This window comes from Podarcis vaucheri (genome assembly GCF_965113315.1).
Source record: "Podarcis vaucheri genome assembly, chromosome: 1".
NCBI classification, from domain to species: Eukaryota; Metazoa; Chordata; class Lepidosauria; order Squamata; family Lacertidae; genus Podarcis; species Podarcis vaucheri.
Genome location: NC_138759.1, coordinates 42,084,212 through 42,104,083, shown reverse-complemented (window position 1 = coordinate 42,104,083; position 19,872 = coordinate 42,084,212). Strand labels below are relative to the sequence as shown.

General features: G+C 40.8%; 1 protein-coding gene across 1 annotated transcript in view; it reads right to left on the bottom strand.

Annotated features, from left to right (window-relative positions):
• SPRED1 (sprouty related EVH1 domain containing 1) overlaps positions 1-19,872 on the bottom strand; it is a 77,873-nt gene that overhangs the window by 10,674 nt on the left and 47,327 nt on the right. Inside the window, exons 3-5 of the mRNA XM_082240717.1 lie at positions 12,637-12,805; positions 10,892-10,941; positions 2,043-2,201 (exon numbers count right to left, since the gene is read on the bottom strand). Coding sequence (XP_082096843.1) covers positions 2,043-2,201; positions 10,892-10,941; positions 12,637-12,805 — 378 coding nt within the window. The remainder of the gene's footprint in view (positions 1-2,042; positions 2,202-10,891; positions 10,942-12,636; positions 12,806-19,872) is intronic.

The following is a 19,872-nucleotide window of genomic DNA, read 5'->3' as shown; positions in this document are numbered from 1 at the left end:
GACAATTAAAAAAAAGACAACTCACGAATTTAAATGCCAGCAGACATTTTTGTTCCTTCCACCTAAAATCATAACAGTAAACCGACAAAACCAGGGCCTGACTTTGTTTACTGCAGTCTGTGGCTATCATTGACCTCTCCTCTCCTCTTGAGAATTTGGGACAGGAGGTCTTGTATTGTTCTGGGCTTCGCTGAGGGCAGAAGCAGTGTGTGTGGCCAGTTCTGCTTCTGCTTGCTCCCGGGCTCAACACAATATGAGACCAGCTTGGCTGTGAGTCTTGGAAGACCTGCTCCCTGCCTTGCAGGCCTTTTCCCACCTCACATGAGAGAGCAGGGCCCTGACGGACTCCAGCTACAAAAGCAGAAGTTTTTGTTGGGGGCGGGTTGTAGCTGATTTTTAAAAAATCTTTATTTTAGATATTATGATTTATGTGGAAATTGTATTTTTGTTATCTTGTACGCTGCCTTGAGCATGGCTTGAACTGTGGAGAGCGAGCACACAAATGAAATTACGTATATGTATATTCTTTCTATCCTCCTGTGAGCCTGGAGGGAAAGGGAGACGCTGGGGGCCTTTTTCTCTGGCAAATGGATTTTTTGAGACCTCATAAAATATTCCTTGACTGACAAAAACATGACTATTTCTTGGGGAGTGTTCCCCAGCTGCTGTAATTTTAAAAAATAAGGCATTTCTACTGCTCAGGTGGAAAGCAGAAGACGAGCTTTGTGAAGTGAAGGATTGTTTGGGGGGAGGAGAGGAAGAAATCAATGTCCAGAAGAGCAGGAAGTGGGTGGGACTGTGACACAGACCGAGCCGCTTGCCTGGAGGCAACAATGGAAATTGTAAAGGGGAATAAGAAAACTATGTGGCTGAGAGGCCCAGGAAGGAGGGCAAGTAGCCTGGTGGGGCTTTAGCATCTTTCGAGAAGCTGTATGGCAGTGGAAAGGAAGGCAGAATAAATGGGACTGAGCAAGTATACGTCAATGAGAAAGGCTGGGTGAGTAAAAATTCCTAAGTGATAGAAGGAATTGTACACAGCAGGCGAGGGAAAAGAGGGAAGTATGCAGATGGGAAGGAAGAGGCACAAGGTGGAAGTTGCTGCGACTGCACATATTTGCTCAGTTCAGAAGAAATGGGAAGTCATGGTTTCCAGTTGCATGAGCCACACACACCACCACCCCTTTCAGCAGAGAATGGCTTCATTCACACCACAGTTTATCCCATTCCCTGATGTTTCCCTGGTAGTTATTTTGCACAGAAAAACTGAGCTTTCACACAACATAAAAGCCACTTCTGAAAATATGTATGAGGATATAGTCTAGCACTCATTTCCATGTTATTTGATTGCAAAAAACCCCCTCTTACAGCCCCCTCCCCCCAACTTGGAAAACCATGTGATTTTGTGTGGTGATTTTCCTGCTTTTTTCACAGGTTTGTGCCACAGCCGCTCACATGACGAGCTGTGTGGCAGACTACCAGCATGTAGTGCATTCCTTGCCCACTTCAAGGCTAGTATTTCAGCACAGAGTAGCAGAATGGTGGTGGCATGTTGACATCTGTTGATGTCTGTTGCTGGTTCTTGCTGTGTGAATGGCCTTTACCGCAACATGGCCGTATAGGGGTTGAGATATGATGGAACAGGCTTGTGTAGTGTGAAAGGAAAGTTAGAAAAAAAGAAAGAAGCACTAGCCTTATAGTCAGGTAAACTAACACAATAAACCCCACGTGTGAATACAGCCAAAGAGATATCAGAAGCATCTTCTACTTTTAAACAAGCTGCAACTTCCCATGACACTGGAACCCAAAGAACTATAGCTTGTTCAAAAGTGGAAGCCGATGTTTTTAATCTCTTCCTGTAGTCACTTCCACTTTTAAGTCTGGTGCATGAAAGAGGGGAGAGAAGGGAGTACGTGAGCCTGAGGCTTGCCATGGCTCTCTAACATAGTGGAAAAGCTTTGGCTCCCATTATAGGTCTAGCCTAGACAATAAAATAACTAAGCCAAATTTCTGACAGCTGTTTTTTCTAGTTGCAGAGCTGTTACCTGGTTGGATTGGTTGTGGAAAAATGGTCTTCTTGAGCTGAAATCTTCAAAGGTTGAGGGTCTTATACTTAAGCTTTTGTAAGAATCATTGCTCACTCCAGGTTCATGTTGGAAAAGATGATCTTTCATTAGCAAACTCGGTATGCTTTCTGGAATAGCCTGGGAATGATAATAAATTATAATTCATTTTTTGTTGTTGTGCTTGAGTCATCCCAGCAATTCAGATGGATGACAATGCAGATGACTTCAATTAAAATCAAAACAAGTTGCATACTAAACATTTACAAAAATTCTATTGTAAACAAATGCCACAGATTACATGCAGTGTCAAAAATACTTTTAGTATCCCCCTTATGGAATGCTTACTGAATGTACAAGTAACAAACACACCCAGCACAAGAAAAACACTAACAGCCCTTCAGACCTACAATTTCCATGATTGCATGGTATGGATATGGGACCACACAAACTCCATTTCCCAGTTGGTTATTTATACATCTAGAAAACATCACTACAGAGAGGATTGTATGCCATTTCCTTTTCCAAGCAGTGATTGGCACCGAAGACTTGATATTTGTCAACCACCTGACCACCAACTAACCACAGCAATTGCCCCTGGTTCCGGCAGATCCCTGAAATAGAGCAGCCAACCGGGTTGGGTGTGTGACTCACTCTCACTTCTGTAATAGAAGGCCACCAAATTGGTGTGGGAAACTGTGATCACCTGAACACTTATTGCAAGACCATAATTAGGGCAAGGATTTCCATGGAATTTAACACTTCAAACAGGCAGAATATATATTCTTATGCCACACCTGCTGTTTTCAGAGTATATGATGGCTGTGCCTTGATGTAGCCTTTGGCAACTTGCAGCTCTTTCAGTCTTAGACAGCTGGTTGGGACTTATGGGAGTTGTAGTCCAAAATACATTGGGACAGGTTGCCTTAATGTGCAAGACACTACACAAAATCTGTTCCTTGGGAAGATGCTTATTTTGTGAGCATGTTTCTGACAAATGTACTTTACATGCTTACACCTTTCTGCACCTTCAACAAAATGAGACTTGTTAGAAGTACTGTTACTGTGCAGATGGGCACTGTATTTAATAGACAAAGATGCTCAGCCACCTCAACAAAAGACAATGTTCTCCACAATTCACTTTTAAGTGTCATTCCTAAGTGATGAAGGTAGTAAATAAGCAGTAAATTCTAAGATAATACAATGAGCAAGTCACTTTTTACAGCTTCCTAGATTGTAGAAAACAGTGCTCATCAGGAGCTGAACCGACTATTGTGAAGTCGGGCAGAATCTAATCAATTGTTGTGGAAGAGCATGTTAACATGCTTGCTATAGACATAAAAGGGTGGGTGGGAGGAAAATAACTTTCCAAACTTGCTACACCAGATGGTGCTGTGGAAAGCTTTTCTGACAAGCACTGTGTGCATTAGCAAACGCCAACCCTTCTTGGGGTCCAAATACCTTATAGTCCAGGGTACCACACAACCACTCTAACAACCCAGTATAACTAGCAAGGATCTGCTGAAGCAAGCCACAGCACTGCAGCATGGAGTTGGCCTATAACAGCCTCTGGACTTCAGATACTCCTGGGGAGGCATATGAATTCTCAACACTAAGTAAGCAAAGGCGATATCAGTGCAGTAGGAAACTGCAAACTACACCCTTATTTGGTGTTGGGGGCTATTTATGTGTTATTACCATTTTCAACAAATGCTTGACATCTTTTCTGTAGTTCATACAAAAGTTCAGTGTTTGTGTCATGTTCTCAGTACCCATCCTTTTACACTCAATTCCTCAAACTCCCAGTAGCTACACAGATTTTGGTTTCCAAACAAACCATTTTGATGAAGTATTTCAGAATAGTTCTTTGGATAGGAAACAATTAGTTTAGGTTGTTTTGTCACAGGATGGTTATTAAAACTTAAAACAACAGCAGCAGCAACAAAATAAAATCAAGAAATACGGTTCTGACAGTAAGAGGCCCAAACACAGGCTACTATTGTATTGAAAACAAGACTAAATAAAACCAGCAAAATATTTTTACAGTATAAAAACGTGCCACATTAAATATAGTGTTTGATGGTCTCTATCTCACATAAAACACAGACATAGATGCACAAATCCCCACTTCTTTTCTACTGCCAAAGCAATTACGCACCGCCCACATTCAATATCCTTCAACCACAGCACTGGCATAGGCTAGCCAGTATCATCTATGAAGTAACCTACGCCAGTTTTTAATGCACAACGGAAATCTGGTTTGCTCCCAGCTGCTGGTATAATAATTACTGTCCTATGGTTGCTAAGAGATACTCTGACTTTTTTCCAAGACTATTAAAACATTTCTGTGTGCACAAGCAAAAGGATGCTGGGTAAAAGCAATAAAATGACTCTCCAGCTGTAGAAGCCCAGCAGAACTCAAAGCCAGATGACAGCTGTAGAGAAAATGAAAACCAGACTGAGATCCTCTCTTCTTCAAAACTCCTCTCCTCACTTTTCCCAGGATGAAGGTTGGGTAAGAGAACGCGGCGCTCTTCTGCAAGCCTTGTTAAAACAATCCTCTATCCCTGAACAAGTGATCTGACAAAAGAGTAAAGGAGACTATACTCTCCTACCTCTTAGAAAAGGCTACGTATTTTCTGACCCTTGTGCTTATTAGCCCTTTCATAAGACTGTATTTTTAAAAGCAACACCCATATCCCATTTGAATTATGAATTAAGACTCAAGTTCAAAATAACCTTTGCTTTAGTGATTCTGCAGAACAGAGCAATTACTTTCAATGCCAACAGCTGTTTCCCTACAATTAGTTGCATATTTTCTGCCCTACATCCTGAATACCTTCAGCAGCGGCCTAGAATCTGCAGAATATTTTCCGGTCATTTAAGACAGAACATTTCCCATATAAAGCACATCCTAAAAGCATAGCTGAATTACAGATACAACATTTTCCTCCTTTTAGGATCCCAAATGAAAGCAAACTACAAAAGCAAAACAGGAAGAGTATCTTTTGAAGAAGCATAAAAGGATATAGACAACAATCTTGTGCCTAGTTTACTCTCAATAAAGTTACGTAATTCAAAACCTTTTGTATTGCAAGCAATGTTCAATTCCTGGCAGGTGTGGATCAATTCAATCTTCTTGCAAACATAGACATACTAATCTTCATGCAAAATTTGCCTCCTAAATTGAACAGCAGTGATAAGAGCACTCACTTCAGCTTCATGGGGGATTAGACTACTTATAACTGCAAATCAGCACAGAAAATTTGATGCAACTAACAGATTTTTGTAGAGCTTTTGAGTTTACCTAGCTAGGTTATTGTGTCATAAATTTCTACAGACAACAGTCTGCTCTATGAAGCCTCCAAATTTAATTACAGAAACTACAGCAGTAGACCAGTTCACACCACTTGTAAGAGTTCACAAACCAGACAGTTTCCAACCTGCAAAAGAAAAACAATTGGAGAAAGGGAAGACATTTCCTCTGCAGTGAGCACAGAAACCAAGTGGGCTGGTGGAGTAAGGGCTGAATAATCATACAGGAGCCCATTCACCTATCTATAGTGTATGTAATCCCTTGCTGCCTATGGCTGCCAGGTGGGCTGTCAAACTCTGAAATCTTTTTTCGAAAATCAAAATGAACCATTAGTTTTCATTTTTGTAAACAAACAAACATGTGTGCAAAACTTCAGTTGCTTTGGCAATCTGCAGCAGATAGTCTGGGCAATAGTCATTACCACTATACTATAGCAAAAAGGTGGCTTTTTAGTACTGTACTGTACTTTGTGACATGTTGTTCAGTACAGCACAGAATATAGCATCTTCCCCTTTTTTAGCATACCGAAAAATACCCTGAGAGCACAAACTCCTGTTCTCCAAACCTAAGATATTGCAGGAGCAGTAGACTAGTCAGCCATTTTATGAAGGCTGGCCAATGTGTTTTGACATTAATTCAATTAACAAAATAACATATTAACAGAAGTTTCCACTCAAGCTCCAGATTGCCAGGAAATTACAACCACAGTCTTAGCAGACATGTTATTCCGGGCAAAATGGATATGGCACCCTATCTTGTTAGTTCCAGCATCACCACTACCTTGATGGCTGCCGGTGGCAAAGTGATGGACTTCCCAGATCTGTCCACTAACTGAATAGACAAATGGAGTCTATGTGACTGAAGTTATCATTCTATGTTACAAGTACTTAATTGGCAACCAATATCATCCACACAGAATAAGAGCTGAAGGCTCCCCTGTGCCATCATAAACTGTCTGACAGAAATCCTGCTGCTGTGCACTTCAGCAGTTTTCCTTCATACCTCTCAAAACTATTTTTACTCATTTCTTATTTCTTCTGCCTGTTTCCTGTCACACCTATGCTTACCTGAACTTTAAACTTCAAGGCTGAGGCCTGGTCTGTACTTTCATATCTCACATGGTCATTTTTCAACTGATCCTCTCTGCCCAACACTCATTCTCATTCTACCCAGCATTCCATTCAACACCATTTAACTTTCTCTCAAGAAAGGTTCATACCGAGCGTCTATGTGAGGGTGAGGGGGAACACCCTTATGAAATGTCACTGACTAACTTTAGCCAGTAAAACAATTTTAAAATATAAACTAAAAACATGTCAAACAACTCATGGGTAAAGACACACACAAACCGTTTGCCAAAGTCCACACAGGACAAATCTTTCCCCCACAATCACCCCAGGAAAGCCTATGGAAGAAAAACAACATGCCAAAGTCCACCCTGGCATCATGGTTGGAAAGTTCAGGATCTGGCCTGCTGGCCTGATCCTGTTCCTAACTTGCCCTAAGCAGTTTAGGAGATGGTTATCTCAGGACAGCCTGCACCCAAACTAGCTTGGGTGGCCTGAAAGCTTGAATGTGTCTCTGGACTCTGCACTAACTTGGGAAATTTGGGTGGCCAGAGGCACATTTTATTAATTTCAGTTGGTACTCCAGCTACCTTGCCACAGTTGTTCATGCACTAGTGACTTCCAGACTAGGCTACTGTGATGGCTAAGTGTAGCTGGTTTGCAGGGCCTTCCAGCTGTTGGCTAGGCCCGATGATCTTATCAGATCACGCCGCAGGTGCCAAATCCCTGGGACCCTGAGCACCCACAAAATTCCCCATGAAGGGGCCGGGCACCCACAAATTTAGGTGTCAGGGTCATGCATGCTTCATGGCATCCATGGCCCTGGGCACCCATGGTTCCGGGGACAAGTTGGCACTCCTGGATCACACTGAAACTTCATGAGTGCACACGGTTGTCAGTGCATATCTAGGCTCAATCCTAAGTGCTGATGAAAAGCTTTACAGCTTTAAACCAGAGGTGGAGAATCTTCAGCTTGCGGGCCTAAATTAGGTCTGGCAGACTTCTGAGATTGGCCTGCCTTGGCGCTTTGGGCTAACAACAGCCACCTTTCTTAGTCCTGATGTCATATAGGCAAAGAAACATTTCCCCCTTCCAGCCAATGCTTCAATACACTCCTCCTTTTTTTCCCTTTTAACGTGTCCACCACCCACTGCACATCTGTTTTATCTTGATTAAGCTTCAGCTTGTTTACCCTCATCCAACCCAGAACATCCTTCAGACACTGGAACTAGAAAAAACAGTAACCAGAAATTTAAATTTGCAGTTACAGAACATAATTTTTGTTAAAAAAAAACCCAAAACACATTGCCAAACTGCCTTGACTTTATTATCGGATAAAGAGATTAAGAGTTCCTGATCAATCCTGCTACTTTTGGTTGGAAATTCCTAATCAGTTCAGTTAAGCTAAATATTTAGAAGTGAATCCAAGACATAGGATTTTCTTTGCCCTGGGCATTAACATATTTTTAACAAATTACAGAATGTCTGGGGATTCTCAGCATTCTTGGAAAAAAGCATTGATTTTTACTCTCAAATTTTCCAGGGAGATGGTTTCTGAATCTTGCACTAGAATCAGATTTTCATCCATTAGAAAGCTCCAGTCTAAATTAGCAGACAATCGGTAACCATTAATTTTTATTTCCCCCACTGGATGATGTTCCTCTTAAGTTCTACATAGCATGAACTCACCCTTCTAAAAGCTAAGCCAAAGCAACATTCTCTTGCTCTGTGCTCTCCACATAGGTCCACATTTCCCAGAATCCTACTGGTTGTTCTCCCCCCCCCCCCGCATTTGTTGCAATCTAAATTAATTTCTTTCGAGCAATGCACGAGCGTTCCAAACGGGGTCCCTTCAGAGCATTTTACAGATGTAGTAATAATTCCTTGCCAAAATCAATGCAAACATTGATTCTATCTTCTTAGCAATACTGTAACAACACGGCATCAATGAAACAGTCATTTTGTGATCAACCAAGATCCCAAGCTCTTTCCCCTGTTGCTGAGCCCCCGGCCGAAAACAAAAACGTCTCTTATCACTCGAAGTTCACAGCCTTCTACTTGGCAGAACTCAGTTTCATTCCATTTCCATTACTGCAGTTCTTGAGGTCACCCAGTTCTTCCTGTGGAACTTCCTCATCCTTATTCTGTATTAATAATGCCTCCCAAATTAGGATTGTCTGCTAATGTCAGGACTCTTACTTCCCTTCCCAAACACATTACATATAAATTATTAAAGAAAACCAGCTGGGTAATTCCGCAGTGACCAACATAAAAATGGTAAGATTCTTTACAGAGTATTTTCTGTTTTAGCTAATATTATTTGAACTAACACAAATAACACAAAACTATTTGTGAGTTAACTGGCTTGATCTTCCCTACAAAAATAATAAAGAAGTATGCCGCAAGTAGTTTAAATGCTCTATTTTTGTGGCGTTTTAAAATAATGTGACCAACAAAACAGTTTTGCAATCTCAAGAATTTATCTGTAACCTGGACAATTGTTTTCTCTAAAAGTAGGGGGCGGAGAATCTCACCTGAGGCAAAATACATAAGGAGCTAATGTTTCATGGGAAAGTGTGAAAACTTATGGTAATTTTTATTGGAAACTATGGAAAAATGGTTTTCAGGCAAAGGACCAGTGACCAATGTAACATGTTACAATTCATTGATAGACACCCATAAATAAATGCCTCCTAAGCAAGGTCCTGGGCCCATGACACTTCACTATGCATTCATAAGTTGCAGGTCAGCATCAAGCCCGTGTGGGAACTGTAATGACTACAGGGATTTACATTTAGCTGTGGCAACACCCTAATGATCTGTTTCTTTTCAACCCATCATTCTCAAGCTCAACATTAATGAAGTTGCCAACTGACACCAGTATTTCAGTTGCTGTTTTTCTGAAACTTTCTTCCAGGATATTCAAATTTCTCATATGGACATCATGTCTGTGGTGTTTGTTTTCAATTATGTAAAAACAAACAAACACCACAACGTGACATTTTGTGTCCATATTCCAACCTTTAATGGGGGGTTTTCCTGTTCCCTGAGGCAAGGCAAGAGACCTTCACCTTCTGAGGTGATGTTGTTCTATCTCTAGGATTGGCGCCCCCAGTCTGTGGGCCACTCTTGGCCCACCAGGCTTACGCATTTGGCCGATGAGGCTATTTTGGGCAAACTATGGCCACCCACCCTACACCTTTTCATCTTTGCTTATCAACATGTGTGAATGCTGTTAAACAGATGAAGCACACCCCATCTGATTGCAGAAGGGACGGTATAGTTTATTCTCAGATAAAATATATGAGAATGTGTGATAATCTTGATGATGCAGCCTGCTGCCAATAAGGATGACACAGATACTGCCTGAAAGACCCACATGTGTTGCCAAGTAATGATATGCTTTTAAAAGCAAAGACTGGCAATTTTCCCCAATTCCAGGCTTGTAACTCATCTTAATATATGGCAATTAAGTCACACACTTACGAAACAGTGGTCTACTTGTGTGCAATAATCTTTGACTAAAAACAAAACAAAAAAACCACTGAAAACACATCACAACAATTGGGTTTTCCAACACTGCAATTAGAAAGTAATATAATCCTTATTTAGATACATTCCAGGTTAGTACCTCCAGAACGAATCAAGTTCTTAATCCGAGGTACCACTGTATATCACTTTTAAAAGCGATAGACTATCACTACACACTAAGACCATGGCTGAAAAGCTTTCAATTCACTACCTTAGTTAAAGTGAAGCCTTTCTGATAATCCAAACTAGAACAAGAGTTTCCAGCTCATGTGAATGAAATCCATAAACTCTTAACCCTTGATTCCCCATACATCCACTGGATTTCACCCATGGATTTTTTGTAGTCACTGTGTATTACTTGTCTACAGGAGCCTTGGGAAGAACATTGAAGTACTAATGATCTTGCTGCTGCTTCTCATGTTGTGTGACTGAACCTTAACGTTGAAAATGGGTTACAGGTTTAAATCCTGAGGAGGCCTGCCTGACATTAAACCCTTTAATCCGCATGCAATCAGAGGACATTTTTATAATACTACAACCTTCACAAGTATCAGTTTTGGCAATGAACATTTTTCTTCTAGAGCTCAGCCTTAATTCAAATTAAGCTTCAGGCACTTTAGCACCCCTTTGCCTTAGTTATATCCACTCACTCTTTCATTAACACATCTAGGGTAAAAAAAGAAAGAAATGTTTCTTAAACAAAGCAATAGCTTATGTCTTTGAGAATTAAATATGACAAAGAAAAGTCACCCAGCCTAAACTCTACAGTTACAAGGCAAGACGGTTCACGTGGTTATCCTTCTGCAGATTTAAAGTTCAAAAAGTTTTAACGAATACAAGTAAGACTACTTTCAGCACTGAAAACTCCTGTCATCTCTTCCAATACAATTAACATAATGGAAGCTTAAAGCACTTACTGGAAAGCCATCTACTGGTACTTCAATTTCATCATGTGACGTCAGACAACCTATGGAAGAATAAGACAAACATAAAAATCTCAAGTTTCTTTCAGATGTGAGAGTTGAGAATTTAGTAGGAGGCAGCTTCCTATGTACCCCTAGCCAGACTCTCCATTTTTTCTGAGACAGCTATTCTGAGTGATAGGGGCTCTTTTGGAATCCAGGCAGAGATCTTTCTCATCACCTAAATTTTGTTATATGGGAGATGACAGGGTTTGAACCTGGGACCTTCTGCATTCAAGGCATGTACACAACCAATGTCAAGTTCAAGCAAACAGAGAATTATGTCAACAAAACGTATCAAATTTCATTCTGATAATTCAGGGCTCAAGAGAGGCATTACATTGCAGTGTGTTTAATGCCTTTCCTAAGCCGTATGAAAATTGGTGTGGGATCAGACAGGGGTTTGAACTTTAAATACAGAATGGTGTCCTGAATGTGCACAGCACACTTCATCCTGATATTTCAACATTCACGAAAGCTAGTATGTTACAAAACATACAGACTCAAAAACAAAAGACACACGCTGCTGAACAAGGTTGCTAAACCTGAAGGCCTCACTTCACTTGGCATAATATGAACTAAACACATTTGCAAGTAAATAATCCTCTGGAAACTATTCAAAATCGCAGCTCACAGCAAAGCATCATAGAAGCTGACAGAGTGCCAAGGAAGAAGGTTAGTTAACGTTATACAAGTGAAATCCAAACAATTAGATAAGTGGCCAATGCTCTATAAAAGGTAGTGAAGGTCCTTCAATGAAAGGATCTTGACTCTCTTTGGTAGCTTTGTATCTGGCTTTAAAAATATTAAACACAAATTTGTGATTTGTCTCTTCCCTGGGTAAGCAGGGATTATTACCATGGCTGACCTGCACCATCGTGTTCTATCTCTGCTGTAACCATTGCTCATTACCCCTCAGCCACATAGACCAGCTCTGTGGGAGCTGCATGTTGCTCTCTTGCTCAAGGCTAAAACAGGTGCTTGCCTTTTAACATTAATGAATGTACATTAGCACTGTACCTAAATGTACAATAGTTATGTATGAGGGGATGATTAGCTGCTTGTGCTTAAAATTGTGCCCCCTCAGAGTTTGTGCGGCTCCACAAACCTCTGTGTGTGACAGAGCTCCTCAGACATGTCTGCTCTAGTCACTAGTAGAGTCTGACAGTGGCTGCCTGCGGAAGCGTTTCCAGCAAAGAAGCTCCTTAACGGACACGCGTCTCCTGGACTCACGACGTGGCAGCTTCCGGCGAAGTATGGGTCTCCCTACGGTTGCTTCTGACACCTCCCCACTGTTTTCGCTGGACGTGTCTCTCACCCCTTTCTCTCCCCTGCTAGTTCCTGCCTTGGCTTCTGCGTCTCTCTCAGCATTACTGAGATCCTCCTCCAGAGACCCCTCGCTCCCCCTGCTGGTCCCTGCTTTAGCTGCTGACTCTCTCCCAGCCTCTGGGAGCCCTACCAACTCCCTTTCCTCTGATGTCAGTTCCCTGACATTATGCTTCTGCTCTTCATGTTTATTTTGAATATTAATGGGGCCGCCCAGAGTGGGAAAAGAGAAACAACTGCCTGTAGATAACCAGTCAAAAAGGCGACTGGCACAGTTTTATTAACACATATAGTATTACATCGTGGGTACTACTATAATTGTTTTAAAATTATTACTATATATTTAAAAATGCTTATGCAACAGAGATTCATACCTTGGGAAAGATCTTCTACTGCCCTACGAATGCCTCTATCAAATGCTCTTGCATCAGCAGGACTCTGAAATGTCAGGCCAAATTTTTTGTCATCTATTTTCCAGTGGTGAAAAGTTGGCGTAACCTTATTGTAAATAAGGTCCTTCTTCAACGTACACTCCAAAACCACCTGAAAAGCAGAGTTAAAGGAAAAACTTAGCATAAGGGACTTCTGTACACAACAAGGTTTAAAAATAAAGTCTACTCTCAAATGAATCATGTCATGGGCCAATTAGCTCCTCCCCAAAGCAGACAAGTTTGTGAAAAACCATTTATATATAACCTACTTGAAAGAAATTTAGTTTTTGCCTTAGTTACTGGCTGTTCCCGATTCCAGGCTATAATACAGCAATACCAATGCATTTTTTTTGTAAGTACACAGTGACATGGTTGGCATATAATGCTAAACCATGATTAACGTTCACCATGGTTAATAAACCACAGTTGAAGCCAAGGCACCTGGCAGATGATCACTTAAACTTCGGTTTATTACACCACAAAATAGTTAAAAGCACCAACAAGAGCAGTCAAACCTTGAGAGTGGTTTGATTTTGATTTTTGCTGCTCTTACACTCATGGCTACACCTTTTGGTTGTGACAGCTCCTTAACTATAGTTAAGGAGGAGGCCGGAGTTCACACATAATGCCAAGATATGGTTCGAGTTAACCAAAGTTTATAAATCAACAACAACAGTTTTAGCATTATGTATAAACCAGGCCAGCTTGTAAACTTAAAACAAGTAGGTAAAAGCAACTAAATGTATGAACAGAACCCTATGAATCTACTAAATTTAGAACTTCATGCATGGGATTCTTATCCCACAACAAATATAATAAAGAAAAATCCTTCCAGTAGCACCTTAGAGACCAACTAGGTTAGTTATTGGTACGAGCTTTTGTGTGCATGCACACTTCTTCAGATACACACAAATATTAAAGTTTTGATGAACCCACAAATGCTTTTGTGCAGTTTATTCCAGTGTAGATATGTATGCACACACACACATACTTCACTTTGTGCTTGGGTGAATCAGAGGAGATCTTTTATAATGTTACAAAGGGAGGTAACAGTTAATTACATGCAAAACACATGCAAAACAAAAGGCTGCCTTTTATGAAAAGAAGGCGAATTATGGAGAAGGGAATTTGAAGACAGCAACATGGCCACTTTTCTCTTCCACTCTGACTGGCTTCTCACAAGCTGATTTTCCCTTTACATTGGCTCCAAACACTGCCCAGGTCTTCTAAAATGTTGGACAATATTCTCGAACTGTGTAGACAACATCCTGAACCAGGTATTAGTGAAGAACTGGCCAAGGGGTTATTGACTGTACCCGGTCTTCCTTCTCCTTCAGTCTTCCTATTCAATTTCATTCAATCCAATCACATCTTGTCTTTCCTCCAATGGGTTCAAGGTGACACACATGGCTCCCCACACTATATCCTCACCCTGTGAAAGAGGTTAGGCTGACGTATGTGTAATGCCTGGCTAAAGGTGATCAGTGAACTTCATGGTTGAATGGGGATTTGAACCAGTGTCTCCAATACTCAAGCAAAACACCACATCCATGCCCACCTCTCTCATCTCACTACTCTAATCTTGCTAAGTCTCCAAACGCTGTGAAAGGATCCACTTTGGAAGAACACCATGTAAAAGAAAGGGTGTGCACAATTTCTCTTTGTTCAGAAAGTCATGAATGGTGAAGTTCTTCCCATGCCTTCCTCTTTTAATTCATTTGTCTTGCTGCGGTTAAGCAAGGATACCAGACAATAAGATGCGTAACACGTAACAGAATAAATGTCTCATTATTAAACCGGAAAGCAAAAATAAATATCATCAAGTCTGTGGCATTTGAAAATCTAAAATACTGAAGCCTGAATGTATGTTTAATTCTGCATATAAAAGAAACTCTCCATTGATGTTTACATAGCTTAAAAGAGCAGCAGACCTGTCCAGGTTAGAGTGGAAGGTAATTGTTCCAACTAGACTGGCTGGAGCCAGATCTCGGAAGGGAAGTATAATAAAGGAGGAAGTGTGCAATTATGTCAGGGGTGCTTTGTGAAAAGAAAGAAGAAGAAAACCCTTCACATTCCAACAGAGATCTAAACAAGCTGGGTAAACAAGTCCAGAAATAGTCTCTGTCACTCCAAAGTGAAATCCATATCCTGGGTGCTATCACTTTTCAAGGTACCTGACAGGCTCTTTGTCAATAACATATCAAACTAAGATTCTTATTCATGAAGCTGTACCCTGTCTTTTGCCACAAGTTATCTTCAACTAAAATACAGTGATTTTACTGTGTATCATAACACCACATCTCATCCAGGCTGAGAAAGCAAACCTTTTGCCTGAATTCCGATTAAAACTGGGTCTAATGCAAATGTTTTTTGTGCCAAAGATCACACACATTTTCAGCTATAACTATACATTTTCAGCTATAACTATATTTTTTTTATGTTTTCGAGCAATCACAATGGCAAAGGCATTCTTCATAATGCAAAGTCAAATATGTCTGAAAGCTTAGCAAGTAGAATCACTCCCCAATGTGTTTTCTTAAAAGCTTGCTCATTTTATCACTTGCAAGAACCAGCTCATGATTCTATCTATCTATCTATCTATCTATCTATCTATCTATCTATCTATCTATCATCTAGTGTGTATCCTGCTATCTATTTTCTCTGAAAGTAATTCGTCTCATTGCTCCTTTTGTAAAACAAAACGAAGAGAGGTTTTGGGCCATTGCTTTCTATTTAGTTTACCTTGAACCACTGGAGTTCTAGCCAATTCCTTTCTCACTGCCTGAAGCCTTGGTGTGATAGAGGAAGTGCTGTTACAGAAGTCAGCCCTATTTTAGAATTGCTGGTGTCAGGTCAAAGACATCTTAAAACAAAACAAAAGCCTGATAAAGGAGAATGGATGCTCTGAGGAACAGAAAGTACCGTGAATCAGTACTGTTGAGGAAGATTCTGAGAGGAATGTTCTCTAAAAAGAACTAATGAAGTTCTTTCTTTAGCAAAGTTCATCAGCTACTGGATCATTTCAGATATGAACTACAATACATTGCCATTATGAAATTTGATTGTAAGTAATGTTTGAAGGGTGGTAAAATTATGCTTTATCCATTAATTCAACCTAATGGGCTATGAATTTAAGACATTTGGTTCATTTTCCAACAGGGGAATTCCAACTGCTCAAAGGTTACTTGGATTTTTTTCTCAATTTTCCAGGAATTTGCTCAGTCATGAAGACTTGCCTTCCCTTTCTATCCACCCACCCTTAATCACCTCATCAAATGGTATGGCATAGGAAGGGTAGCTTGAGAAATCTCCAGTCAGTCAGAGTCATGACATCCTAGCTGTCGTGCTGCCTGGTGGTATCACTTCATGTACAGGAAGGGGCTGACGAATGAAACCCCCATTCCTGGAAGCATTCCTATTGTTCTATTTTATTTTAAGAATAAGTTTTAACTTGCATGATGCTAGCTCTGTTTTACGCCACTTACATCCCACTATTCCATGATAAAACTAAACTCACAGCAGCTTATTTTATATATGTGTGTGTATATATATATATATATATGTGTGTGTGTGTGTGTGTATGCACATATATCTATATAGCTATATATCTGTATGTATATGTATGTTATATACATAAATATAGTTATATACACATATATGTAAATATAATTATACATATATTATTATTTTTTTATTTTAAAAAAGCACATTTAAGAAATCAACCAGCACTTTAAATCACCACGATAAAAAAACACAGTAACAGCAGCAGGCTAAAAAATGTATCAAACAATTCATTGGAAAAAAATGTCCAACAGAATAAAACAGGTTCTTCAGAGCAAGCTTAAAGCAGGCTTGGGGAATCTGTCCTGCAAGGTGATTCCATAGTTCAAATGGCACTACTGCAAAGGCTCTCTTCTCTTTCGTCCCTTCTCTCGGCACTTTGTTTGGCAAAGGGACTATAAGGAAAGTCTTTGAGACTCCTTAGGGTAATGATAAAGCGGGATATCAAATCCAAACCTTCTTCTTCTTCTCAGAAACTAAGCCCCGACCACGAGCAGGTTGATATCAGAGGAGGCAACTTTCAAAATGTTTCTTAGGCTGCTGCTCTGCTACTGTCACACGTTCTTATTTGTTTTAAAAGTATTTTGACTTATTATTGGTTTGTATTGAGCTGCATTAATTGTTAGATGAGTTTTTGGTTTTACTTTACTATGGCTTGGGTTTTGTTTTTATTAAACTGTAATTATATGCTCAAATTGTTGGAAGTGTAATTTGTGTTGTTTTCCAATACTTTGCTATCGCTGTGGGTTGCTTTAAGGTGAACTTCGTTGCTGGAATATCAGCATACAAAATATTAATTTAAATCAAAACTTTTGCAAGCATATCTGAGCGGGAAGGGCCCTGGCTTAATGGTGGAGCTTAAGATTTGCATACAAAAAGTCCCAGGTTCAATCTAGGTTTACTGGCTGAAATCCTAGAAAGCCAGTCAGTATGGACAATACTAAGCTTCCTATGTTCACTCTTGACTGTTGAAAAGAGGGACTGAAATGTTCTAAACCAAGCTTTGCGAATCTGATGCCCCCTGTATGTTCTGGGTTACAACTCCCAAAAAATGCAGAGGGGAACCCGGTTAACAAAACTAATTTAAATAAACCAAGAGTGTGTGTGATCCACCCATATTGTGTGACTTGACTACTCAGGGCAGCGTGGATAGCGCTGCAGCAGAAGACACGAATTAAGTTTTTCATCTAAACCAGGCATGGCCAAACTTGGCCCTCCAGATGTTTTTGGCTTACAACTCCCATGATCCCTAGCTAGCAGGACCAGTGGCCGGGGATGATGGGGATTGTAGTCCCAAAACAGCTGGAGGGCCAAGTTTGGCCATGCCTGATCTAAACCCTAATGGGTGGTTTATGGCAGGTACAAAGGGCGGAAATGCAAGAGATGACAAATACAACATCTCTCCAGTTGGCCAGCTGAGCCCATGTGTCATTCCTTCCTGTTGCCATTTGCTCCATACCTTTCAGTGCTACTCTCGATTTCCTCTGGCACCCAGTCCCAGCTGCCACATTTCCTTATGATTTTGCGCATTAACACATTAACTGGGAAAGGAGCAACCATGCAGGCAAGAAAATGAACTGACTAGGCAACAAGCCTGATAGTTTGAGTTAAACGTTGGTTCTGAAACTTGTTTTAATGGGAACTCTTATACCATATATTATTTCCTAGGATCAGTGAAAACAAAGTTTCTGAAGTTCCCATGCTGTTTCTGCTGCCCTCCTGCGTCAGTCGGCAGAGACAGAATCACCTGTAGGTCTTGCACAATGCTTGCCTAGCCCCCCCCCCCACTATCAACAAGTGTCTATGCCATTGTCAAATGCTCAGCCTAAACAGCAGCAGCAGAAACAAACTTGGCCTCATGGGTAAGAGCTAGTAAATCATTGCCACAGCTCTTCTCAGATACAGTAGAATCTTCTCTTCCCAGTTCTTCCCACTTTCAACTGTTCACGTTAGGGAGCGCATTCGTTCTGCGTGTGCCCAAAATTACAAGAGAGATTGGGGTGATTCAGGGAAGGTACTCTCATGTTTCCAAGTTGGACAGCACTCCAAGATGTCATGAGTCAGAGCAGGGACTCCTAAGCTTCTGAGTAGCTCTGTGGTCTTGGATGTTCAAAAAACACATTTTGGAGAAGTGAAACCAAGATATTTTTTTTGGGGGGGGTGTTTGTGTCAGGGGGAAATATTTCATTTTGATGGAGAGTTCTAGCTTTGTAATCACAGTGAATTATTTTCCCAGAGAACTCCAATCACATTGCTTGGAGGGGGGGGGATTATATCTTCCCATATGTAAGTCAATGCAGAGATAATGAAGAAGAGGAGTTTGGATTTGATATCCCGCTTTATCACCACCTGAAGGAGTCTCAAAGCGGCTAACATTCTCCTTTCCCTTCCTCCCCCACAACAAACACTCTGTGAGGTGAGTGGGGCTGAGAGACTTCAAAGAAGTGTGACTGGCCCAAGGTCACCCAGCAGCTGCATGTGGAGGAGCGGAGACGCGAACCCGGTTCCCCAGATTACGAGTCTACCGCTCTTAACCACTACACCACACTCCAAAATCCAGTGGGGTGGGTAAATTCTCCACGAATGACCCTTGGGGCTAAAGGGTCGCTGCTGGGAGACAACTTTAAACCTATCCTAGTATTTCCTGGGGGTTTCTGGTGTCCCCACTCCCTCCTGATTCTTTTTGTACTGCAGCTGTCGTTCAGAAATTTGGCAGGTTTCATCCCATCAGAAGGGGTGACCAAGCCAGCAAATTGCATACATTTCTCAAAGAAAATCAAAAGGTTATAGACTTTCTTTTGTTTAAAACATCAAACTTTAAAGGTGCCCTGCACAAGTACTTCTGGATGTATTTGTCTATAATTTGGGCAGGCTTAATCCATGCCGGATGGGCGGTTGAAAAAGAAAAGAACTTATAGCTTCTTTAGACTCTACATTACAACAAATGGGGGCAAAAAAGAGAAACATTTTAAACAGGCCAACTTCAGTCTTAAATTGAGAGCCACGTTGAAAAGTCACAGAGGAGCTCTGAAACAAATCTGGCTGGGGACACAGGTCAAATTTTGTGGCCGATGCAAGTAGGAAAAGCTGCTGGCAGAGAGAAAGAAAGAAGTGGGGAAAGGATTTGCTTGCTTTTTCAGACAATAAATAACTTAGTGTTACTACCTAGGGCTATTGTGAAATGGCAACAGGAATTTATTTGCTCAGCATATGGGTATCAGCACCTATATAGGATGACAAATCAAGATGCAGGGTAGAAAGGGGCAGTGGAGTGGTGCCCCTTTAAAAGAGGATAATAAGCAATCAGCCAACACTTTTAAGGGGAAAAAGAAGTTTCTCTTTAGAGGGTGCTACCATATTTACTCGAATCTAATAATACCTCTTTTGGCCAAATAATGTTGCAAAAACCAAGGTGCACATTAGATTCAATGGGACATTTACATTCGCCAGCAAATACTTTTTTGGTTTCAAGGTTCTGAAAATTGAGGTGCACATTAGATTCAATGGCACATTAGACTCGAGTGAATATGGTATATCCTTGACTATCACCCCACAGCATCTGTTAATATGCTTAACCCGCCCCCCAGTCTCATATTATAGCCAATACCACTGTTTCGC